We start from the raw sequence: 24,000 nt of genomic DNA, 5'->3' as shown, positions 1-24,000 counted from the left end.
GATAGATAGATAGATAGATAGATAGACAGACAGACAGACAGACATTCAGCCAGCCAGCCAGATAGATAGATAGATAGATAGATAGATAGATAGACAGATAGACAGACAGACAGACAGATAAATAAAAATGAACGAATACATAAACAAGTTAATTAGTTAATATAATACAGATCTTAATTATTTATGTTATAAAATGTTCAGTATTTCTCTTCCTTTCCTCACGGTGAATCTTATTGGTCAGAAGGTGTTGGTTAATTTCCTCTAACAGCAGCTCTGACTGTCCCACAGCCACAACTGACAGGTTTATTTTAAGCTTTAATGCATTATTACAAGAGTAACAGGAATCATGTCATTGATTATCTTCCTAGAACAGCACACGCCTACAGCGAACTCTTGAACGAGACTCTCAAAGCCACAAAGCCAGATTCTGGATGGAGTTTAACATCAAACCTTAAATCCTGATGAAAAAGCTGGTGTGTATTCTGGGTCTTCCTCTTGTGGTCTGCATGTGGTCTGTGATTGACCTGGTGTGGAACCCAGCCCTGCTTTTGTCTGTGTTCACAAATCAATGTCAAGTTTAATCATTTTTCCGAAGAGCAGATGGCAATCCCAAATTAGCTGGGAGTCGTGGAGAGGAGAAAGAGCTCACAGGATGTTCAGCTCTTTTAAATGTCAGGGACACAATATTACCTGGAGCAGAATTATAAACAAACTCAATGCCTCTCTGTGTGCAGCCAAGACGTGGAATCTGAACTGAGCAAACTGGGAGAGATGAAGAGACATCCTTTTTTTTAATCTCCATCTGTGGCCGTTTGATGAGTCTGAGCATCAGATTCCTGTTCCTGTGTGACAGATGTGGAGCAACATGTGATCTCCTGCTGTTTGTAACCCATCCGGTTCCATGTGTTTTACGTTCTGAGATGCTCTTCTGCTCACCACAGTTGTAAAGAGTGATTATTTGTCTTGGTGCAGCCTTAATTTGCTCCTTCAGGAACAATATTTGCTGGACTGCTGTCAGTAGTATCCACAACTTCTGACCAATCAGAATCAAGAAATTACACACCTTGTGTTCTGGATGAACAGAACCCAAACTACGCCACGGAACATCTACTGCATGTATATCGGTGTGGATCTGCACACCTCTGAACCGCTCACCTGGTTGTCCGGCGCTGTTGAGCCGAGTCATGAGATGCCGAGTGTTGGGGATCAGTAAGTGCACGTCAGAGAGCACTGTGTCACTGCGGAAAGTGACCTGGTCCATAGCCCAAGCTTCATGTCCTTCCGGATGCTGATAATGACAATGATGAAGAGTAAAACACTGTCAAGTTCTGACATGATGCCTGAAACAAAAATAACAAACTACAGCGCTGCATGCCTTTCTGTAATAAAGAAGCATGAATCGACCATGAGGGCATGCCTTTCTCCTACAGAGAAACTACTGAAATGTGTGCATTTCCAACAGAGTTAACGACTTTAAATAAAAACAAAAAGAGTTGTACGCACTTCCTGTGTACAGAACTACTAAAGTGAAAAGAAAAACAAATGTACTGAGATGCGTGCGATTCCAACATAAAGAAATACTGAAAAGAAACTAATTCTACTTCGGAGATCTGACAAAAGGTCTACAGAGATGTGTACATTTCCAACAAACAAACAAACTACTGAGATATAAACATTTCCAGTAGTGAGAACTGGTCCTGGAACTGGCATAAAACTACTGAGAATAAAATTAAATACAATTAAATTCTAGATGGATGCATTTCTGATGTAAGAAATAATGGGGGAAAATATAAATCAAACCTACTGAGATACATTTTCCTCATAGAGAGAAAACTACTGAAACAAAAATACATTTTTTATAAATAAATAAGCTAATAAACTATTTATGATCAAATGTGTATACACGTTTTCTTCATTTTCTTTAACTACCTGCAGTGTTTTGTCCATGATTCTTATCGGCCAGGAAAAATGACTTATTTACTTTAAATAAACTGATGTAATGACTTGTGTAAACTTTGGAATGTGAATAAAGTCGTATAATTAAGTATACTTTGTTCTAAAACTCTTTATCTAATCATTTCTGTGTATAAAGTAGAATAGAGTTAAACTACTCTACAGTCAAGCCACTCTAATGTGCAGAAAGCGACACATATACAGCAGAATACTATTACATCCTCATGGTGGATACATAGGGCACTAGATCGGCTCAACAATCAATTACGTCATACCCTAGATAGTGCACTTGTATAGACACTGATGTGTAATTTAGGATGCGGCCCGGGTTCCGGCCTCGACGCCGAGACACACCTCCTTTAATAAGTGAAAATGCTAATTAGCTAGCGCTTGAGGTTTATTTTAGGATTCTAGCTGCACACTAAGGACGATAATTAACTAAATATTTTTCTCAGTGGCGTTTTGTCTTCAGTCAGTACCTTAAAATGACCTCGAAACTGCGTCGAGATTAAAATCCCGAGCTGCGAAGATGTGTGTAACGTCAGTAAAATGGCCGTGTAGGCACCGAATGTCTTCATAATGGTTCCGCCTTTACACTAGGTTACATTTCTATATCACTTTTTAATTATTTTTTCTAAACTGTTTTTAAAGTTTTTATGACTTAAGTATGACTTTGTCCTACAAACAAATACAAATAATATATGAAGAAACTTTGTTAGCACCGACAGTAAAATGTTTTGTTAAAATAAGATGTTTGCTTTCTACAGATGTTAATCACACAAAATAACAAAAAAAATAATAATAATTACAACACACTCAAATTTACTTTTTTTATTTACAATTTACCCTTTTTTTATTTTAAATGCGCTCTTTTTTAATTTAAAATTTACTTTTTTAATTTACAATTTACTTTTTTTAAGTGATATTTTTTAAATTTAGAATTTGGAAAAACGTTAAACATGGTTTTATGTCATCCTTGGAAAAACATTTTCTCTCTCTTAATAATATAATTCTTTTTTAAAAAAATGCTTTTAAATGTTATTATGGGTGTAATTAAACTTAAAGTCAGATCTTTTTTCCTCTCCCATTACAGTGCACACAGATTGTGTCATGGTATGCTTCAAACAGCCTGAATGGATCTCACACACACACACACACACACACACACATATCTGGAAAAAAATATGAGATTTGAACCCTATTGAAAACCTCTGGAATGTCATCAAGAGGAAGATGGATGGTCACAAACCATCAAGTAAAGCTGAACTGTTTGCTTTTTTGCAAAAAGAGTGGTATAAAGTTCCCCAACAGCAGTGTGAGAAACTGGTGGAGATCATGGAGTCAAAACCCATGCAGATCGGGGTTATTCCACCAAATACTGATCTCTTAATGTTATTTAGCCAAAGCATTAACACAACTTGTTTACAAATGATTTGCATTTTGTTTTATTTGAGTTATTAAAACTCTGCATATACGGCATGATCTCGGGTTATTTTGATGTGATGTCATTTCCTTTAAATATAAACTCTAAATAACAATAGTTATATTTAGAATTTAGGAGAAATATTGTCACAGTTCACAAAAAATGAAACAAAACTGTTCATCTCACCAATACATGAACCTGGAAGAAAATGAGACGGACAGACAGAGTGAGAGAGAGAGTGAGAGAGAGAGAGAGAGAGAGAGAGAGAGAGAGAGAAAATGCTCTTTTTGGAACTTTTTTGAACTATATCTTGTGAACTTTCACAATAAAGTGTGTGTATAAAACCGTGAAGAAATGAAGATGATACACAATACAGTTGTGTGTGTGTGTGTGTGTGTGTGTGTGTGTGTGTGTGTGTGTAACAGTGCCCCCTGGTGGTGAAAGAGTGCAGTCTAAAACCGCACCCTGCCATGCGCCCGGCTCTCGGTGGTCTCTTTGCGCAGGACAGGTGATCTCCCTCCCTCTCTCTCTCTCTCTCTCTCTCTCTCTCTCTCTCTCTCGCTCTCTCTCTCTCTCTCTCTCTCGCTCTCTCTCTCTCTCTCTCTCCCCCCCCCCCCCCCCCTCACACACACACACACACACACACACACACTCTGTCTGTCTCTGAAACCCCGAGCATCATGAAGCTGACTCTCAGCCGCCTGGCTGCTTTTCTCGCCTCCTTCGGTCTTCTCAGCTTCGTGTGTCTGATCGTGGCGATTGGAAGTGATTTCTGGTACATCATCGACACTTCGAAGAGAGAGAGCAACACGTCGGCATCTCTCAGCTCTCACTCGGGACTCTGGAGGACCTGTAACTGTAAGATGCTTTACTCTTCCTTCACACAGATTTGATCATCAGGTGGATTTCAGGAAAGCTGAAAGCTGACAGGGACTGAGTTTGGAAATAACTGATAAATAATAAAAAATGCATAAATCTGTAAAAAATAAAAAAATAAAATTTAGTAAAACTAAATATTTTTTTTGCAGCCAAAATACGTTAAATATATTTATTTATGTATTAATTAATTTATATTCTATCTATCTATCTTTTTCCAGTTCAGCATCAATGCAAGCCTTTTATTAACCCTTTCAGAAATGGAGGAAACTTTACAGATTCCCAAAGACATATACTAAGTAAGATTCTAATCCTTTTTTTATCCCTATTTCTTTTGCATTTGTTTGATTTATTTTCTTTTTCTTTATTTTTCTATGTAACACACGGTGTATTCGATTCAACAACGCAGTGAGAAACACACAAAGCTTCCAGCATGTCGACTGATCTCTGTGTTTCCTCAGGGGGAAAAGGAATAACAGGGTAGCAGTTATAAAATATTGCATGCTAATAAAAAAAAAACCCCGTTGCTATGCTGCTGATGTGATGATTCTTTGGCGATGATCAGAGATGAGATGAAAATGTGTTCCTGTTTATCGCTGGGTTTTGTGAGGCTCTTAGTTTCGTTTATTGAATTTCTTGTTGTGATCAAGCAGAGAAACTAGCAAGGTGTTTAGAGTTTAGCGTTATTGCACCAAAGTCCTGAAATAAGCTCATATCCTTAGGGTCGTGTGTGTGTGTGTGTTATTGTGAAATAATTCACTTTGGGTGCTGCATCTGTAGATGTGCTCTTGATAAACGATGATGTGTTCGTAACCAGGTTTCTGCAAAAAGTGGTGTTTTAAAGCTTTTAAACATACCCGAGTTAAGGTTTCTATCCAGTGTTTAATGCTCTCTCCATGTCTGTGAGGGTTTCCTAGTTTCCTCCCACTGTCCAGAACCTTAATGGTAAATAGTTTGGCTGTACTTGGTCCTGGTGTCCATTGTGTCCAAGATAGTGTGTAGACTTTCAGATGAAACAGTAATACGTTTCTTGTGTTATTATAAACCAGTGAGATTAATTCAGACTGCTCCATCCTTTCAAGTCACCTGTCCAGTCACCTGGTCATCATTTTTAAAAGTATCTGAGAGCTGAAGCCCACTTCAGTTTCAGCAAACAGACACAGACAAACACTCCAGTGAGTGGAGATGAACAGTACACTGGAGCACTTGAGTGATTCAGAGAACCAAGAGCAGCGGCGGCATCCCTCAAGGTTCGAGGCTGGAACCCGGAGAAACTGGAGGATGTTGGAGGTGGTGGTGGCTGGAGATGCACACTCCACATGATCCGAATCTGATCCCAGTGAACAAAGATAACAACCTTACAAGCAAAATGAGTAAAGAAAAAAAAAGGAAAAAAATGTATTTATTTAATTTATTAAAATTAAAATTATTACTTAAATATTTAATTATAATAAATTAAATATAATAATTATAGCAGATAATTAAAATAAAATAATAATAATAATAATTTAAAAAAATGTAATATTTCATGTTTTAAAAACTATCACAATAAGAAATTAAAGGAAAATTACCGACTTTGATATGAAAGCACTCTAGAGTCTAGTCTAACCCTCTCTCCTTCTCCAGCATGTGTGTAGAACATTACAGCGTAAAGATGAAGTAATAACCATGTGGTAAGGTGTAACTCAAATTCAGTAAATAGATGTTAAATATTTGAGGCTGTTAGTGAAACCATAAGCACGTTGCTTCAGATTTTGTTTCAGTAAAAATCTCTGGTAAATTATTGAATAGCATCACTTTAGGTCAGGATCATGGAGATTTGCTTTTGAATTAAGTGCTAAAGTTAAGCTAAGTTGTCGAAGATCCACTGGGAACGCTGATGGCCATGACTCGAAGGCCAGTTCTGTCCAAGAAGATTTAGCCACAGATGGTTCGGAGTTTCATCAGCGTTTACTTTCAGTTTTGTCTCCACGTCATCCACAGCTTGTGTTCAGCCTCGTGTACACTACACGAGTACAGCCCTGATCACTCCACCGCTTTGGTGCTGGGAAAATAAACCCCTTAAACTTGGCCCTTTGCTTCACTGGCTAACCTCATGTCCATTGGTTCACCTGTTGAAAGCAGGACTTGCTCAAGCTTAGTGGACACGACAAGGCTCCAAGCCCAGAAGAGCTCCAGTCTCAGAACTGCTCCTCAAAGCTGATGATGCTCCCATGCAGAGCAAAAAATAAATCTGTGCAGCATCACGACAATTAGTATAAAAATGGCGGACCTTGTTATAAATATCAAAGATTAAGGAGTTGTGTTTACTGCCAGTGTTTATTGTTTAACATTCGAACATTACATAACATTATGACCACTGAGAGGTGAAGTGAATAAGACTGATGATCTCCTCATCATGGCACCTGTTAGTGGGTGGGATATATTAGACAGCAAAGTTGTCCTCAAAGTTGATGTTAGAAGCAGGAAAAATGGACAAGTGTAAGGATTTGAGCGAGTTTGACCAAAAGGGCCAAATTGTAATGGCTAAGACCACTGGATCAGAGCATCTCCAAAACTGCAGCTCTTGTGGGGTGTTCCCAGTCTGCAGTGGTCAGTATCTATCAAAAGTATTCTTTTGTCCTGGAAGTTGCGAGGTGGGGCCCATGAAGGACAACTTACAGGACTTAAAGGATCTGCTGCTAACTTCTTGGTGCCAGAAAGCACAGCACACCTTCAGGGATCTAGTGGAGTCCATGCCTCGATGGATCAGGGCTGTTTTGGCAGCAAAAGGGGACCGACACAATATTAGGCGGGTGGTCATAATGTTATGCCTGATCAGTGTATATCTGCTTAAATAGCTGAAGGCTCAATGGCCAAAAGATCCGAGGGAACCCTTATGATAAATAACAATAAATGAAATGAATAAATAATAAAGCAAGACATGACTTATTTCCACATGTAAAAATGACTATAAAGCGTGAACAGCAATAATCTACAGAAAATACAGGAAGCATGATAGGATCTCCAAATTCTCCAAAGAGAAGGAGTTACTTATTGTAAGTCCAATAACCAGCAGAAACAGGCAGCGTAAAGGCTAAAGGAGGAAGATGAAGAGCAGAAGGAGAACTGTTTGTCTTTCTCTTCTCGATTTGACGCTCTTGCTGGTCTTTCCTCTTCTTCTGGTGCATTTTGACTCATTTATGCATGAGCAGATGTGTTCTATGGTGGGAAAAAAAGCTTGAAGGAGGTTTCACATGACCGCAGATAGACTTGTTTTTGGTCCGGTTAGGTTCCGCTTTCCTGACCGATTCTGTCGTATCCCCACACCATCGGAGACTTGGCTTTGGAAAAAAGTAGCTCCATCTCTGAAAGGATGAATTCTTCATTTATATGCAGACAGTTTCACACAGAGGTCACTCCATTCATCTAAACATGCTACAGAAATACATCTCACATCAACGCTGTAATCCAACAGCTGACTTTAGACTTCTGTGAGTCTCTCTCTCTCTCTGTCTCTCTCTCACTCTACATCTCTCTCTCTCTGTCACACTCTCAATCTCTCACTCTCTCTCTCTCTCTCTCTCTGTCTCTCTCTCTCTCTGTCTCTCTCTCACTCTACATCTCTTTCACTCTACATCTCTCTCACTCTGTCACACTCTCAATCTCTCACTCTCTCTCTCTCTCTCTCTCTCTCTCTCTCTCTCTCTCTCACTCTCTCTGTCACACTCTCAATCTCTCACTCTCTCTCTCTCTCTCTCTCACTCTCTCTCTGTCACACTCTCAATCTCTCACTCTCTCTCTCTCTCTCTCTCTCACTCTCTCTCTGTCACACTCTCAATCTCTCACTCTCTCTCTCTCTCTCTCTCTCTCTCTCTCTCTCTCTCACTCTCTCTCTGTCACACTCTCAATCTCTCACTCTCTCTCTCTCTCTCTCTCTCTCTCTCTCTCTCTCTCTGTCACACTCTCAATCTCTCACTCTCTCTCTCTCTCTCTCTCTCACTCTCTCTCTGTCACACTCTCAATCTCTCACTCTCTCTCTGTCACACTCTCAATCTCTCCCTCTCTCTCTCTCTCTCTCTCTCTCTCTCTCTCTCTCACTCTCTCTCTGTCACACTCTCAATCTCTCTCTCTCTCTCTCTCTCTCTCTCTCTCTCTCTCTCTCTCCCTCTCTGTCACACTCTCAATCTCTCACTCTACCTCCATCTCTCTCTCTCTCTCTCTCTGTCACACTCTCAATCTCTCCCTCTCTCTCTCTCTCTCTCTCTCTCTGTCACACTCTCAATCTCTCACTCTACCTCCATCTCTCTCTCTCTCTCTCACACCCCCCCCTGCTAAATCACTGAAGTATCCCTTTAAGTGCACTTAAGCACCAGACCATTTTGCTATAAATTTGCCAGAAGTGTTCAGGAATATTTCATTATTGTACAGCGCTCAGTTCTGGGCTACATAAAAGCCTCTACAGAGATAGATATGGAAAAGATTTACAAATATACAGGAGAGAAATTAGCTAAACGTTTTATTAGACTCGCTTTAACACGCTCGTGGAAGTGGAGTGGCTCCGTGACGCCGTGGCTGACGTTACTATCAGTCTGATGCAGTGTGGCTTGTGCTTCTGGAGAAATGCCACATTCCAGCTGGCTGAGTGGGACTGTGTAAATAAAGTAGAGATCAAAGACACACACACACACACAGAGCTTTGTGTTATGGAAGCAAGACGTTCACATAAATGCATAAAGCTCATAAACACACACACACACACACACACACACACACAGAGCTTTGTGTTACATTTTATTGAGATAAAAATGACACCTGGTTCATTTTATCCATTTATAGTTGTGGAAATTCCCTCACCATCCATAATAAATAACAATAGTAAATAATAAATAAATAAATAAATAAATAAATAAATAAGTATAATAATAAATAAATAAATAATAATAATAAAACAAAACCTGTTTTTAACGTTACAGTGAAACTAAAACTAAAACTCTGAAGATGTTGTTCTTTCAGCTGCTCCTTATTCAGGGTCGCCACAGCAGATCATTTGGTCCGAATGTGTTTATTTGGCACAGGTTTTACGCCTGACACGACCCTCTTGTTTAATCCGGGCTTGGGACCGGCAGTGAGAGTTAACTCTTCAGTGGCTGGATTAGCTCCATGCCCCGGGAATTGAACCTGGGCCGCGGCAATGAGATCGCGGGATCCTGTCTCTGGACCACCAGGAGCTCTGATCTGAAGCTATAACTGTTACAAAACACTGACACTGGAGACTCCTTCCATCACCTACAGACGGCGGACTAATACTCAACATCCGTTTACGTTGCTGTGACCGAGCCGTTACCATAGAAACGATACCGTGTTAAGTATTAAGGAGCGCATTGATATATACGCCTGTGATCGTTCAGAGCTGCTGTTATAGATAATTAATCAACATCAGCGTGAGTGTGTAGTGAGGAATACGGCACACAGAACACCGTGGAGTAATGAACAATAAGCCTGAACGTTTCAGAGCAGCAGATTGTCATGTAGGAGTTTTACTGAAGCTACTAACGAGAAGCAGACCTTAAAAGCAGACCTCTGGAGATGATAAATGTCTGTGTTTCTACCATTTTTACATTTAAACACTTGCCTCAGACACGTCTACAGCTAAACACCACGGCATATTCACACACACACACACACACACACACACACAGTCTCACAATTACATAAGAGACCCAACAGGGTTACAGCAGACTGACGCCTACCTACTACATTCATACACAGGAGTCAAGCTGTGTAACACACACACACACACTCACACACACACACATGCGCTTCATCTATTAAAAAGCACATCTAAACACGATGATAAGTGACCGAAAGAGCTTTCCTCGGATCCCCACAGACACCCGACTCTCTCGTGCTGTGATTCTCGCATCAGTTAGGCCACCTAACAGCATTATCTCCAACACCGTCCTTTCTTTCTTTCACCACAATCCCTGAGGTGCCTGCTGAGCTCAGCCTGTATTAATGCATTCAATCAATTCCGGCCGATTACATCGGCTCATCTGACCTCATGCCGTTTGGAGACGATCGCTGGAATGGCTTTTTATTCCAAAAAAGACAGCAATCAAATGCGGCTCTGCATCGCGACTGCTGTTTCAAAGACTTTAAATTTGTTACTGATTGCTCATTTTTCCAACAAGTTAGCAAACGAGTGAGCACACACACACACACACACACACATACACACACACACACAGAAAAAAGCTACAACCAAATAATAACCCCTTGAAAAAATCTCCCAATCCTCATTCGGTCAGCTTCACTCTAATTACTGAATAATTTAATAATAATAATAATAATAAGTGGAGAATGTGCATGGCTGATCATTTTCTGTATAATTAGCTGTCTCTGAACACACACACACACACACACAAAAGGCTTGTCTTGGGTTTTAGATCAACAACGTACACAGGAAACAGTGTACCTACAAGACAATGTCTTTTGAGTTGATGTAAACGTCCGTAGGGAAAGAAACACGTCCACGTTGGCTGGGATTTTTCTCTTGAGTAGAATTTTCTGATCTACAGCACCGCCCTGAAACACAAACACTCGCATGTTAGCGCTAAACAAAGGGAAATACAGAAGGGATTAGTGTTTTTCTTTAATCTCAGGTTATAAGGGGCTTTTATGATGAACTCTTACAGTGATATATTAAACTTTAAACTTGGCTTATAAAATATAAAATGGCTTCTGTTATTCAGCAGCAAATAGAACAGGAACCATTACAATTTTTTTTTTTTAGCATTTTATTGTTTCTATCTTGCTGCGAAAGTTTCTATCTTGCTGCGAAAGTTACGCGAAAGGTACTATACAGCACAGGGTGTGTATTATTTGCTTGCAGGAGCTGTATGTGGCCGCGCTGGGAGCTTACCGATTTCAGTCATAGGGTCTGAGTGTGAAGGAGCGATGGAAATGGTCTACAGAATGACCGACAGGTGGTTTGTACGATCTTTAAGAAGATTTTCACACTTCTGACGATGACACGACACGCCGTACACGCTTAATGCAGAACAATTAACACTAATTGACGAGATCAACGTCTCTTTAGACAAGACGACAATTGAATGGAGCGTTTTCCGTGTTCCCATGGACATGCGACGTTACCTCGTTATTCCCGGTCAGTTAAGGTCACCTAACATCGCTATGCTCAACAGCATCCTCTTTCTTTCACTAAAAAGTCGAAGTGCAAGCTGATCTCAGCCCGTATCGATTGGTTCAATCAATTCCAACTCCTCATCTGACCTCGCGTAGCCGTACACATTAGCCAGAATGTCTTTCCTTTCCGCAGTCAGGCGCAGAGTCACGACCGAATCACGACTGCTATTCTGAACGCTTTTAAATCTCTTATTGATTTCTCTTATTTTTTTCCCTTCTTCATGTCCCTGGGTTTATTCTTACACAAGCCTTTTTTTCAAGGTTTTGATATTTCTTTTTCATCTCCCACATCAAACCAGTGGAAATTAAACACCATTGGGCCAAACAGGACACACACTTTCTCCACAGGCTGAAACGGCAGAAACGCAGCGGAGAGCCTTTTGCTCAGCGGAGTGAAAAACCTCGAGGTTGCTTCGACAAAGTTTCGCTTTTGATCAGCGGGTACAATAAGCCGAGGCTTTAATCATGGGGCTTTTATATTTTTTTTTGCAGTAAACCTGAGGAAAGGTCTACAGAGCAGGAAGGAAGAACAACAAATCTAAATCAGTAGAAGGTAAACAGAAGAAGCACAATGGAAATCGACTAATCAGGCATTTTCAATCAGTATATAACATATGAATTATTTTATCGCAGCAAGCCTGAAACAGTACGTTGCCAAAAGTTTTGGGACACCCCTCCGAATCATTGAATTCAGGTGTTGTTTTTCAGGGCTTGGGCTTGGACCCTTAGCCCAACCCCTGAATTCAATGATTTGGAGGGGTGTCCAAAAACATTTGGCAACATAGTGTATAAACACGATACAGAAAATTTTACTGGTTGAATATAACGCCTTCAGATTTGAGCTGCTTATAAACAAGAGCTTGGAGCCTCTCAGAGAGCAGAAATGGGTTTGAAGAAATATCAACTTTGAAGATACAAAAACAAACAAACCTGGAACGTTCCTATGAATATATCACGCCTAGTAGGCTAAAAACAGAAATACTTCTGAAACACTACAATGTCCTGAGAGTCTACCTTCATCTTAAGCACCACTGTGGAGTGAAACATGACAAAGACGATCAGTCATCACCATGGACACAACAAAAGAGATGGGAAATCCATTACTTCTGGGAGAAAAAAAGATGAACCATAATTTTTAATTGATTAACGAGCGACAAGTCGTACTTGTGTAAATAACTCTTGGGAAGCTAAATCATGTACGTTGTAGCAGCTGTAACAAATCGTTCCCACACCATCCTCTCTTTAGGACCAAAAGAACCTCTGGACATTATCACGTTACTGAGAAACTTTACAAAGGTTTTGGAAAACAGTTCACCAAACCTTCACCATATTAATTTTAACCTCTTTACGTGGCACCCTGTGAAGGAGCTGTTACTATAGAAATGTCTAATGTACCTATAACCTGACTGATATTAGCTGTTCTGTCTGTCTGTGTTATATTTATTAATCTACCCCGAGGATACAGGCCCTTCATTTCCACTTATCTGCCTCGTTTCGAAGACCAGAACTAATCTGGTTTGGTTATTATTGCACCGCTCTCTGTTCTGGCTTTCGGTTTAATAGGATGTCCAGCAGAGTGATAAAGTGTAGCCCGAAATTGAGTCGTTCGCTGGAGACGTTTACAGAAATGGTGCGAGATTTTTCACAGATCTCACTGTTATAGTAATGAAGACGGGAAATTGCTAGACAATTCCGTTTATGATCATCATGTGCGCAGTAATTGCTTGAAGTACAGACGTACATTATACAGAAGTGAAAACTCCGAGGTCTTCCTGTCCAGTCACTAGCTACATCCACAGCTAGATCCACCTACAGTGTCCACCTCTTGCTAATAAAGGTTGTTTTTTTTTTAAATACACAGAGATAATTATACGGATAATGAAGACGGGCTGATGTCAGAGTTAATGAGCTTTATTTATTCATACGCGTGTCTTGTTTCCCTAATAGCAACAAAGCATTCCAGGTGTGTGTGTGTTTAAATAAATGTATTCGATTATCATAGAAAGCTTCTATGTTATAAAATAATTTCACAGTTCTGCACCTTACTGACTAATTTATATATATAGTCAAAAGTTTGACCATTACACCCATAAATACTCGCTGGACATTAGACTTCAGATTTATTCCTCGTGTGTTTGCGATTATAATCAGCTCCTCTCTTCTCTTCTCTGAAGGCTTACCAGATGTTAGATATTGGATTGTGGCTGTCTGATTCATTCAGCTACAAGAGCATTAGTGAGATCAGACTCTGATGCTGGGATGTTGAGCAGACTCCAGTTCCAGTTCATCTCAAAGGTGTTCAGTGGGGTCAGGGCTCTGTGCAGGACACTCCAGTTCTTCACAGCAACCTTCACCTTCACAGCATGTCTTCATGGAGCTCATCATGCTGGAGCAGTGAAGGGGAATTCTAAGAAGCACATACGGGTTTTAATGGTCAGGGGTGCACATACTTTTGGCCGTGTAATCCAGCATTTTTTGTGTTGCATCTAAAATGTGGGTGTCAATATTACCGACAAAAGGATTCCCAGCACTTAGAAGAGAACAGATATTCAATTTAACCCCAAATCGATTCTAATGAAGTCTAAGAGCAGCTGTTCAATCCTGTCAATAAACAATCACGTGATTTGTATTGTTGCAGGACGCTTTTGATGAATTCTTTCAAGACATTTGATACTTTCAGAGAGAAGATGGTGTATACTCACCGCAGACCTTTCAGATACGTGGACCGTATCGCTCCGGCACCTGGACAATCTGACTCCTCACGTCCGACGTCATCATTCCAGTTTACAAAGCTGTAATTACACACTCTTAACATTTACTAATGGATCGCAGCGGCTGACATTAGACATCCGTGATGACTGAGTTTGGCATAAATGCATTTTCTCTTTTTTCTAAGTGAAGGAAATTCTCTTGTGTGGTAATTGCGCCTAAAACAGAGATAAAGGAGATAGAGAAGTGGTTAGAAAACACTGGAGTATTCCATTAATCCAACCTCTCTGTCATGTTCTCGCTCTCACTCAGCCACGTTATTGAAGCGTATAATTGGACGTTCTGAGATCCCCAAAAGACATTTTGCAATCTCAAAATCATTATTATGAAAACACACACACACACACACACACAGTGGCTAATCAGAACAGACCAGAACTTTAATCCTGTTGTAATTAACTCTGCATTCCATTACACACGACAGCAAAGATCAACAAGGTGAAGGAACGAAGACGGTGGGAAAAAATGAGTATTCTGACTTAATCTAGCGCATAATATTAGCCAAGAGCACAGGCATGGAGAGAATCGGGTGCTAATCATTGCATCAGATACTGAAGTCGTTAAATCACATTTCATCCAGATATTCATTACTGAGGTAATAGAACATCGGAAACTACGTAATTGTTTGAAATATCATAAATGTAAGTCAGGGGTGTCCAATCTTATCCGCAAAGGGCCGGTGTAGGTGCAGGTTTTCATTCCAGCTGAGCAGAAGCCACATCTGAGTCTACTGAAAGCCAAGATCAGTTGATTAGCCAGTTGGAATCAGGTGTAGCTCCTGCTTGGTTGGAATGAAAACCTGCACCCACACCGGCCCTTTCTGGATAAGACTGGACACCCCCGATGTAAGTGCAAAAATGCAGTCACACCACATTTCTGCTAGTGAATAGTAGAACAAATTCGTCTGCTTATGAATATTAACGCATAGAGGGCGGGCCGAGCAAAAATATTGTATGCTGAGGCAGAAAAATGACACGCTGTGATTTACAATTAACACCTTCTGACCAATCAGGATCCAGAATCCGACAGCGCAATGATACATGAGGATAAATCTCAGAGTCTGTTTTCGTAGTGCTCTGGGTTATTATACGGCTGTACACTAACCGGATGAACAGCACAAGGCTTGTTTTGTGCCAAACACACTGTGTCCATCGCATGTTTGTGTGTGTTTTTTCCTTTTCTGTTCGGTGTGTCGTCCATAATGGAGAAGCGACTGCTGAAAACAGGATTTCTGCTATTAATTCTGCTGCTATTTTGTGTCTCCATTAAAGCATCTGGACTTCTTTTGGCTGGACGAGATAATGAGAGAGAAAGCCACAAAATGGATATAGATTTTTAATAATTGAGGAGTTAGCCTTTTTGGGCTGTAATAGCTTATGTTGCCTGAGTCACTATAACCTTCTCTCTACCTACTTATTTATTTATCTATTTACTTATTTTTTCCCATTTACATCTCTACTGCTTTTGTAACCTTTTTTTTACTCGGCACAGTTTCCAAAGTCTACAATACTACAATTATCCATTTAAAAAAAAACAAAAGCATATTTCCTGAGAGTCCTGAGGCGCCAGCACCATTCTGCAAGACTTTATTAATTCGATGGAGTCTCAAAAGACTTTCACACACTGATAATGTCTTAATGTCTGATTAATTACCACACACAAAGCTTTTTGCTTTTCTTTCTTCTTTCCTTTTACAACCTCTATTCTCTCGATCCGCACTTGACGTCATTGCTAAATCACGTACAATTCATCCGACCACACACACACACACACACACGCGCGCATTAGTCTCTTCATTTGATCTCGTTAAATCAGGACCTTATTGTTAATGAAAGAATTAAACCTCAGGAAAAAAGAGCAAGCTGCAAAACACACTGTTTGATTATCTGGAGGGACATCTGAAAGGAGCATCATTTAAGATGCAAATAAGATGCAAATGACCGTAGTTAGCGCTCTGACCTAACGCTAGGTACTAGTTACACTCTGACTGGATCACGTTGCCATGGTGACATTAGCAGTAAATGCTACAGAACTGATTACAAAACTTTTCTGTAAGGGTTGGAATGTCAATCAAGGGTGCTAATTAAAAATATTAGGCCACACCCATCTGTTCAATCAAGCTTATTTAACATTTGTCTGATTTCACGCAACATTGCCTGTGTGAATTTAGAAAGAAAAAAGATTTGTATGAATAAATGGCAGATATTTAAGATGAGTAGAACAAAAACTATTATTAAGACTGAATGCAGTGGAGTTTTTTTGCTTCTATGATTTTGATTCTCACTAATCCAGAGTTTTAGCCTCTAATGAGCTGGGTAATTGGGAGGTTCATTTGTTGTGGTGTGGTTAAAAACACCCAGGATGCTAATTAGAGTTGGAATGGTGACTTTCACATCACTTCATTTGCTCAAATTGCTCAGCAAGCTGGTGCCGAGTGCCATGTGTGCCTGCTGGCTCCCTGTGAGCGTTTTACAGGAGAGGAGACAGTCTGGGTTTCTTCATCCTGCTGAAAAATGAGGTCTGAAGGGCTTTCTGGCTTTCTTGAGAACATTTGTTCCACCAGAATATCATCAGAAACTTTCTCTGGCATCTTCTTATATGTTAGTGTCTTTTTTCCACCCAGTTCTCTTATTTAGTTCTCAGCCACCAGGGCTCCCAGCTACCAACCAGGAAGGGTGAAGACTTGGGAGGAGCTAACTCACTCTTCACATAAATAAGACATCCACAACTGGCTTGTTTTGCTGTGATTGACAGGAGAGAGAGCGTGTGCCATCCTTCCCACCTAGAAAGCATGGCCACAAATGGCTGAGGCATTACGTAGAGATGTCTGGACATCAAGGCGAAAGCTTGTCCCTTCAGACAGGATATACTGTATATACACCGATCAGGCATAACACTATGACCACTGAGAGGTGACGTGAATAAGACTGAGTATCTCCTCATCATGGCACCTGTTAGTGGGGGGGATATATTAGGCAGCAAGTCAACATTTTGTCCTCAAAGTTGATGTTAGAAGCAGGAAAAATGGACAAGCGTAAGGATTTGGACGAGTTTGACGAAGGGCCAAATTGTGATGGTGGATCAGAGCATCTCCAAAACTGCAGCTCTTGTGGGGTGTTCCCAGTCTGCAATGGTCAGTATCTATCACAAGTGGTCCGGCAACAGGGTCATGGGCGGTCAAGGCTCATTGATGCACGTGGGGAGTGAAGGCCACCCCGTGTGATCCGATCCAACAGACGAGCTACTGTTGATCAAATTGCTGAAGAAGTTAATGCTGGTTCTGATAGAAAGGTGTCAGAATACACAGTGCAGGACGGGTCAGAGCTGTTCTGGCAGAAAAAGGGGGACCAAGACAATATTAGGCAGGTGGTCATAAGGTTATGCCTGGTTGGTGTATGTTACCTTGGGTTTTTGTACTCGTTACTTACTCTTTCCAAATGTGTGCTCAAGAGAACTGCAAACAATGTCTGACGTGACTGATCTGGATGAATTGAAAATCTCAGAGGTTTTAATTACATTCCTCCTCCTCCTCCACAGTCTGCATTTTATTTGAGCTCTTAAACAGCCTAATCTTTTGCCCACGTGCCATTGCAACAAGTTGGAGCTCACCACCACCAACTGCCTAGCCTCCTGTCGCGCACACACAGAAGGTCCTGAGTGTCCTCAAAATGTTGATTCTGCTCCTGAGGACATATCTGGTATCTCGAGAGCTTTGTTTTTACACACGGCTCTCGGAGTTCCTGATGAAACCGACATTTTCCCTCGATAATAGACGGCCGGATGGAAGAAGAGTGTGACTTTAAGTGATGTTCAGAGTCCTGAAATACTGCAGCTGCTTTTTGCTGGATGTCTCTATTGTTGTGTGAAAGAAGGACTATAATTTTGGAAGAAGAAGTGCAATCTGGGTGCAATTTCCCCCATTAGTGGCAAAGAAGCAGGCTGACTGTAAAATGTGTTATGCTTTCATGCACTGATTGCTCAGCTTTTGTGGGCGGTATTTGTGCACTGACCAAAATTGATGTTGTTTGCCACGAGTGAGTCTGAGCTCCACCATCACCATGTAGATGCGGCGTACCTATCAGCATACGTGAATTCGTATTCCCTTTAAAACTAGTGAAATGATCACACAAAGCAGAGCTAACAGTGAGTAAAGGTGACGACAATCTGCTGAAATCAGTATCGGAGATTTGTGGCAGTGTGGCAGACACGTGAGATTTCTCTGGGATGTGTGAGGCAGCGCTCCATGCACCGTCTTGTACCAGCAATCTAAAGTATTAAGCAGTTAATGAGCTGCTGTGGTGTAAAGCTCGTGTTCTTCGCTGTTCTTCGTCACTCATGAAATCACCACCAGTGGAGAAAGGAAACAGTTGCGTCGTAATCGCTTACCTTACCCAATTTGCCAGCTGTTGCATGTAGCTCTCCATGCTGAGCAGCACATGAACACAATCCATCAGCATCCGACTGAATCACAACCAAAACCCTGCTGTAAAGACCAGGTCAGAGTCTAGACCTTATTCCATACACGATGCGGTGGCATGACATAAAAAAAGGAGAAATGAATAGAACTGTTGTTTTGTATTGTACTAGTTGTTGTATGTTTCTGTTGCACCAGGTCCTGGAGAAACGTTGTTTCATTTCACTATGTACTGCGCCTGCTATATGTGGTTGAAATGACAATAAAAGCTTCTTGAATCCTTGAATCCTAGAATAGAGTTAGGGATGAATTGAAATGTTGTAGAAAGCACTGGTTTAAAATTCCTCTCATGCAATTATGGGAAATGTTTAGTAAAGATTATCACTGATGAGTGACCAGTTAATCAGCACACTTGAGTAATTAAATGCAAATGAATTGCAAATATGAGTAATGTTTTGCAAATGGAAGTCTTTCCAAATAAATATCACATATTCGGGACATCTTAAGTGTCCTTTAATTAGGACTGTAAGTGAAAGAATTTGGGGATTTAGGGAATATTATTTGATTCTTTTTGCATGGGTTTTTTCTACTTTTTCCTGTTCATTATTTTATTTTTGTGCGTTCTATTACATTACGTTTAATCAGTTCTGCATATGATAATCATTCCAGGAATAAAATTGCTTATTATCGTATAATTAAAGTGATTCTAATGATCATTATTATGATGAATCTCTTACAGACATGCAGGCGACGTTCATCGTGCTGCTGCCTGTCAGCGTGATCGTCCTCTTTTTCGGAGGGATGATGGGCGTCATGAGCATTCTGGCTCGGGCACATCGTCTTCTCCTGGCCACTGGATTGCTTCTCCTCAGCGGCAGTGAGCTTCCTCACAATCACAGCTTCACGATCATGACTCAGTGATGCTCTTTACTCTCAGCTTACTTAAGAACCACTTAAGGATCGGTGCCTCGTAAAAAGCTGCGTCATAATCGTAGAAGAATTAGATATCAGGGACTGGAAAGATAAATAAATATAGAATGAATATTAAAAAGTTTACATAGCCACAAGGAAACCAGGATAAAATCATGTCAAAACATTTTAGAGGGAAATCAAAGCGTTGCTTAAATGCTTCTATGTGAACATTAGTTTTTATCCTTAGATAGATATTACCTAATACCTACATAATTGTCGGGCCATTTAGTTTACTTGGATTTTGTGAGATATTTTGAGTGAGCTGGTATTTAAAGTGCCATAAAAGTCTGATTGGATACAGTGATATTTGACATGGATTTAGGGCCATAAGTGCGGTCTGGTTGGTTATAGTGCTATTCAGAGACGTATTTTAAGACCTAACTGTGATCTGATTCATTACAGAGGTATTGTGGGATGTACTCAGGGCCATAACTGCAGTTTGACTGGATACAGTGGCATTTTGGGAAATATTTCCAGAGTATAATTGCAAAAGAAATGTAAAAGCAGTTTTACGTGACTTATTTTGGGTCATAAACTTGTTCTGCTCGGTTGTAGTGGTGCTACGGGACATATTTTTCACCCAAAGCTGTGGTCTGATGGACCATACTGGTATTTTGGGGAAGTATTTTGGGCCATAACTTTGGGCGTGATTGGTTAAAGTAATAACAGGAACATAACAGGGGTCTGATATCATATGTCCAGACATTTTCAGGATGCTGAGGTTTTGCTCTCAATGGTTCTGGTCCAGCATTTCTCATAACGCAAGAATTTCACCAATTTAAACAAATCTAGTAGAAATGTAATGACCATTTTCTTCTTCTTTTTTTAAAACTCCTGTTCTAGCTGTGATTACATTAACGGGCATCTGCGTGTACGTGGCCTACTCTGCAGCTGTCTTCCAAGAGGCCGTGTGTAAATCTGGACGCAAGATTCTGGAAGACATCGACATCTATTTTGGATGGTCTCTGGCCTTTGCTGCCATTTCCTTCATTACGGAGCTCATCACAGCCATCACGTTTCTGCTCACTTCAGCACGCCTGGGCCAGCTCATGCGCCAAGACCAGGACAGGTGCTTGGAAGAATAAGCTGCATGGAGGACGTATGCGTCTGTTTTATTGGGTACAGCATTTTTGTAAGTGCGTAAATAAATCTTTTATATGATCGGAACTGAAGCCGTATTGAGCTGACGGGAATAAAGGTTTCAATTCCGGGAGAAAGGCTGTAATTGTTCAGTCACGATGATGGAGAAAGATGCGGCAGCAGATTGCTGTGGAGGATAACGAGATTATTGTACTGTAATGTAATCGAATCAAATGCCTGCTAAATAAAGTCTCTGTAATGTCACTTCATAACATTTCAGGCTAATTACTGACACAGAACTATGGTTTTCTTGGGGCTGATTAGATTTACTGGTGTCTCCTAGCGTTTCAAAATCTTTACATATTCATTATGATTAGAATAAATAAATGGTAATTAATACAAAGTGAGTCCATGTTTACAAATCCTGCCAAATGATGTAATTTTGTACGATTTAATACTGCCAGTGTTCACCAGGAAACCTGTGCCACTTCATTAGTGCGATGATGTGTGATCTGTATGAACACAAGCTATTAGATAAAATATAGCGCTTGTTAAATATGATCTTATGTTATAGTGGTGTATTTGTACGGTTAATAATTTCAGTGATTTCACCATTACAACACTGTGTATATTGTGCTTGACAATTTGATACAGCAGTCAGTGAATATACACTATATTGGCAAAAGTTTTGGGACACCCCTCCAATTCATTGAATTGTTATTTTTCAGGAGTTGGGTTCGGACCCTTAGTTCCAGTGAATGGAACTCTTAATGTTTCAGCTTCATACCAAGGCATTTTGGACAATGTCATGCTCCGAACTTTGTGGCCTTCTCGTCCAACATCTGTGCCTGACCTCACAAATGCTTTTCTAGTGGAATGGTCAAAAATTCCCCTAAACACACTCCTAAACCTTGTGGAAAGCCTTCCCAGAAGAGTTGAAGCTGTTATAGCTGTAAAGGGCGGGACAACTCCATATTACATTCATGTGCAGGTAAAGACAGACGTCCCAGTTTTGGTCTGGCTCACAGTCTCCGCTCTAATTCATCCCAAAGGTGTTCTATGGGGTTGAGGTCAGGACTCTGTGCAGGACAGTCAAGTTCCTGCACACCAAACTCCCTCATCCATGTCTTTATGGACCTTGCTTTGGTCACTGGTGTGCAGTCATGTTGGAACAGGAAGGGGTCATCCCCAAACTGTTCCCACAAAGTTGGAATGCTGAAACATTAAGAGTTCCTTTTACCGGAACTAAGAGAAACAACATCCAAATTCAGTGATTTAGAGGGGTGTCCCAAAACTTTTGCCAATATAGGGTATATCATAGTAGTAGATTATATTGTATTAAAGACCTTACCTCATCTGACTAGTGCAACTATTTCTCACTTCTTCCATTACTTTATTGTCCTATGGTATGATGTAAAAAAGAAAAAAAAAGAAAAAAGGATTTTACGTGAATTTTTTAAATCTGATTTTTTTCAAGGTTTTTTTTATCTGTAACTTGATATACTGTGTGTTTGTTCTGTTTGTGTGTGAACAGAAAAGGAAAACATTTTTATCAAGTTTGTTTGTGAGAATTTTGGACTCAGTTTTGACAATAAAAGAGTTAAAACAGTACACAACTGTGTGTAAATGTGTTTCTTTGTAATAAATTCATTGTCATCCTATAATAATACAGATTCTGTTCTCCATCTTCTGCGTCACCTTTCTGTGCTCTCGCAACAGAAACACCTTCATATATAAACGATAACACTCTTAATCACAGTGTACGCAGAGCGACATGACACAATGACACTGTACGATGATGGACAGAACCTTGTGTAAACTCCAGCAGCTGTCAGCTGTCCGTGTTGATGATGTACGTTGGATGTGATGGAAGCCGGATCAGGAAGAGGAGCGGCTCCTTGGAGAAGCTGCTCTCTGATTACTGCAGTAATTAATAGTGATGAGTCACGAGTCAAAGTCATGACAAAATCATCAGTAAATCCATTTACGGGCTTTAACAGGAAGCCATCTGCTTGCTTATTTTGAGCCGGGAGTTTGATGTCAGAGGTGTTATTCTTAATTAATCTACATCTATTGCAGTCCTGTAGTTTATAGTTCAGTATCAGTCCAGTGTTACACCGAGGCTGAGCAGACAGTACGGAAATTTGAGACGCCGCTGATGAGATACCAGATGGAGCAAACAAGACATATTGTATTTTGGCAAAAGGATTGACTGGAATACTGGAACTGGAAAAAGAAATGGATAAAAACTGGCATTGTACCATCACTGCCCTTGATATTTAATAAATAACACCATAAAGCAGGTGTATGAATGAAGGGGTGGAGAACTAGTGACAGTGTAAAAACGCCATCTAATGGTGACTGAGCGTGAAGGTTTACACCCCTGAGGTTTACACTAGGTGTCCTGTTGTTGGGCAGTCGTCAGGATGCAGGATGTGTTGAGTATCAGTCAAACATCCGTGAACATCCGTTGAACTTTGCTCTGTGAACACAACCCTAAAGCAATCCACAATTTGTTTGAGATATGACTCCAGATATATGTGTCCACATGATCACAAGCATCTTTCTCTGTTGAGCTATACGTCCTGACCTCCCAGTGTGCTGAGTTTCCAGTGTAACCACTGCCTCTACCCCTGGTCTGAGTCTCGTCTCTCGGTGCTGCTCACTGATGCTGTGGATGGATCTGTGTGGACAGTCTGTGACCAGGAGACAGCCATGGACAGAGCCACTTGGGGACTTTCACACCGTCATGGATCTGCTGTTACATCTGTCAGCTTGTGACAGCAAGGAATTAGTGTCTATAATGACCTCAGAAACTACACTGACCTAATAGTTCCTCACTGGCCATTGATTGCTGTTGTAGAAAGGACATTAATCAGTTACAGTTACATTATTTAATGTCCAGTGTCACCCAGATGGGGATGAGGTTCCCTTCTGAGCCTGGTTCCTCTCAAGGTTTCTTCCTCATATCATCACAGGGAGTTTTTCCTCACCACCCTCACCTCAGGCTTCTCATTAGGGATAAAATAGTAACTTTATATATGTATATATACATAAATATATATCTCTACTTCACTGTTAAAAGTGCTTTACAAAGATATTGAATTGAATAGAATTGAATGTGTCTACATTTATATCTATGAATTTGAGCCGTATTTTAAGGCTTATTTTATCCTATAAAGAAATAATGAATTCACTTCAAGTTATAGAATTATAAGAACAAATTTAAAAAATCATTTCTACACTTCATACCAGTCTGTATTCAGTTGCCAGAGGGAAATATAATGACATAATGTAAAAATTGTGACATCACAGTATGTTTTTC

General features: G+C 40.4%; 2 protein-coding genes across 4 annotated transcripts in view; one reads left to right on the top strand and one right to left on the bottom strand.

Moving 5' to 3' along the window:
- Positions 1–2,508, bottom strand: part of mettl22 (methyltransferase 22, Kin17 lysine) — a 31,404-nt gene extending 28,896 nt beyond the window's left edge. Inside the window, exons 1-2 of one of the 3 annotated variants that reach the window (XM_058405020.1) lie at positions 2,433–2,508; positions 1,156–1,288 (exon numbers count right to left, since the gene is read on the bottom strand). In XM_058405020.1, the coding sequence (XP_058261003.1) occupies positions 1,156–1,261 (106 nt within the window). In that variant the 5' untranslated portion in view covers positions 1,262–1,288; positions 2,433–2,508. The other 2 variants (XM_058405030.1, XM_058405011.1) reach the window with 2 other exon arrangements.
- A 1,509-nt stretch (positions 2,509–4,017) lies between these two features.
- LOC131362784 (transmembrane protein 114) lies at positions 4,018–22,256 on the top strand. Its single transcript, XM_058405068.1, has 4 exons — positions 4,018–4,234; positions 4,474–4,551; positions 19,363–19,500; positions 20,439–22,256. Exons 1-4 carry the CDS (start codon positions 4,057–4,059, stop codon positions 20,678–20,680), a joined length of 636 nt encoding a protein of 211 aa, XP_058261051.1. The 5' UTR covers positions 4,018–4,056; the 3' UTR covers positions 20,681–22,256.
- Positions 22,257–24,000: the final 1,744 nt, after the last annotated feature.

Source organism: Hemibagrus wyckioides, linkage group LG02 (genome assembly GCF_019097595.1).
Source record: "Hemibagrus wyckioides isolate EC202008001 linkage group LG02, SWU_Hwy_1.0, whole genome shotgun sequence".
Classification (NCBI taxonomy): Eukaryota; Metazoa; Chordata; class Actinopteri; order Siluriformes; family Bagridae; genus Hemibagrus; species Hemibagrus wyckioides.
The sequence above is the reverse complement of the archived record's forward strand: the minus strand, read 5'-3'. Positions and strand labels throughout refer to the sequence as shown.

Bases quoted from the DNA above. Each gene is read 5' to 3' on its own strand.
- LOC131362784 (XM_058405068.1), top strand. From the start codon at position 4,057: ATGAAGCTGACTCTCAGCCGCCTGGCTGCTTTTCTCGCCTCCTTCGGT. The intron at 4,235-4,473 runs GTAAGATGCTTT...ATCTTTTTCCAG, and splicing joins ACTCTGGAGGACCTGTAACT to TTCAGCATCAATGCAAGCCT. The intron at 4,552-19,362 runs GTAAGATTCTAA...AATCTCTTACAG, and splicing joins TTCCCAAAGACATATACTAA to ACATGCAGGCGACGTTCATC.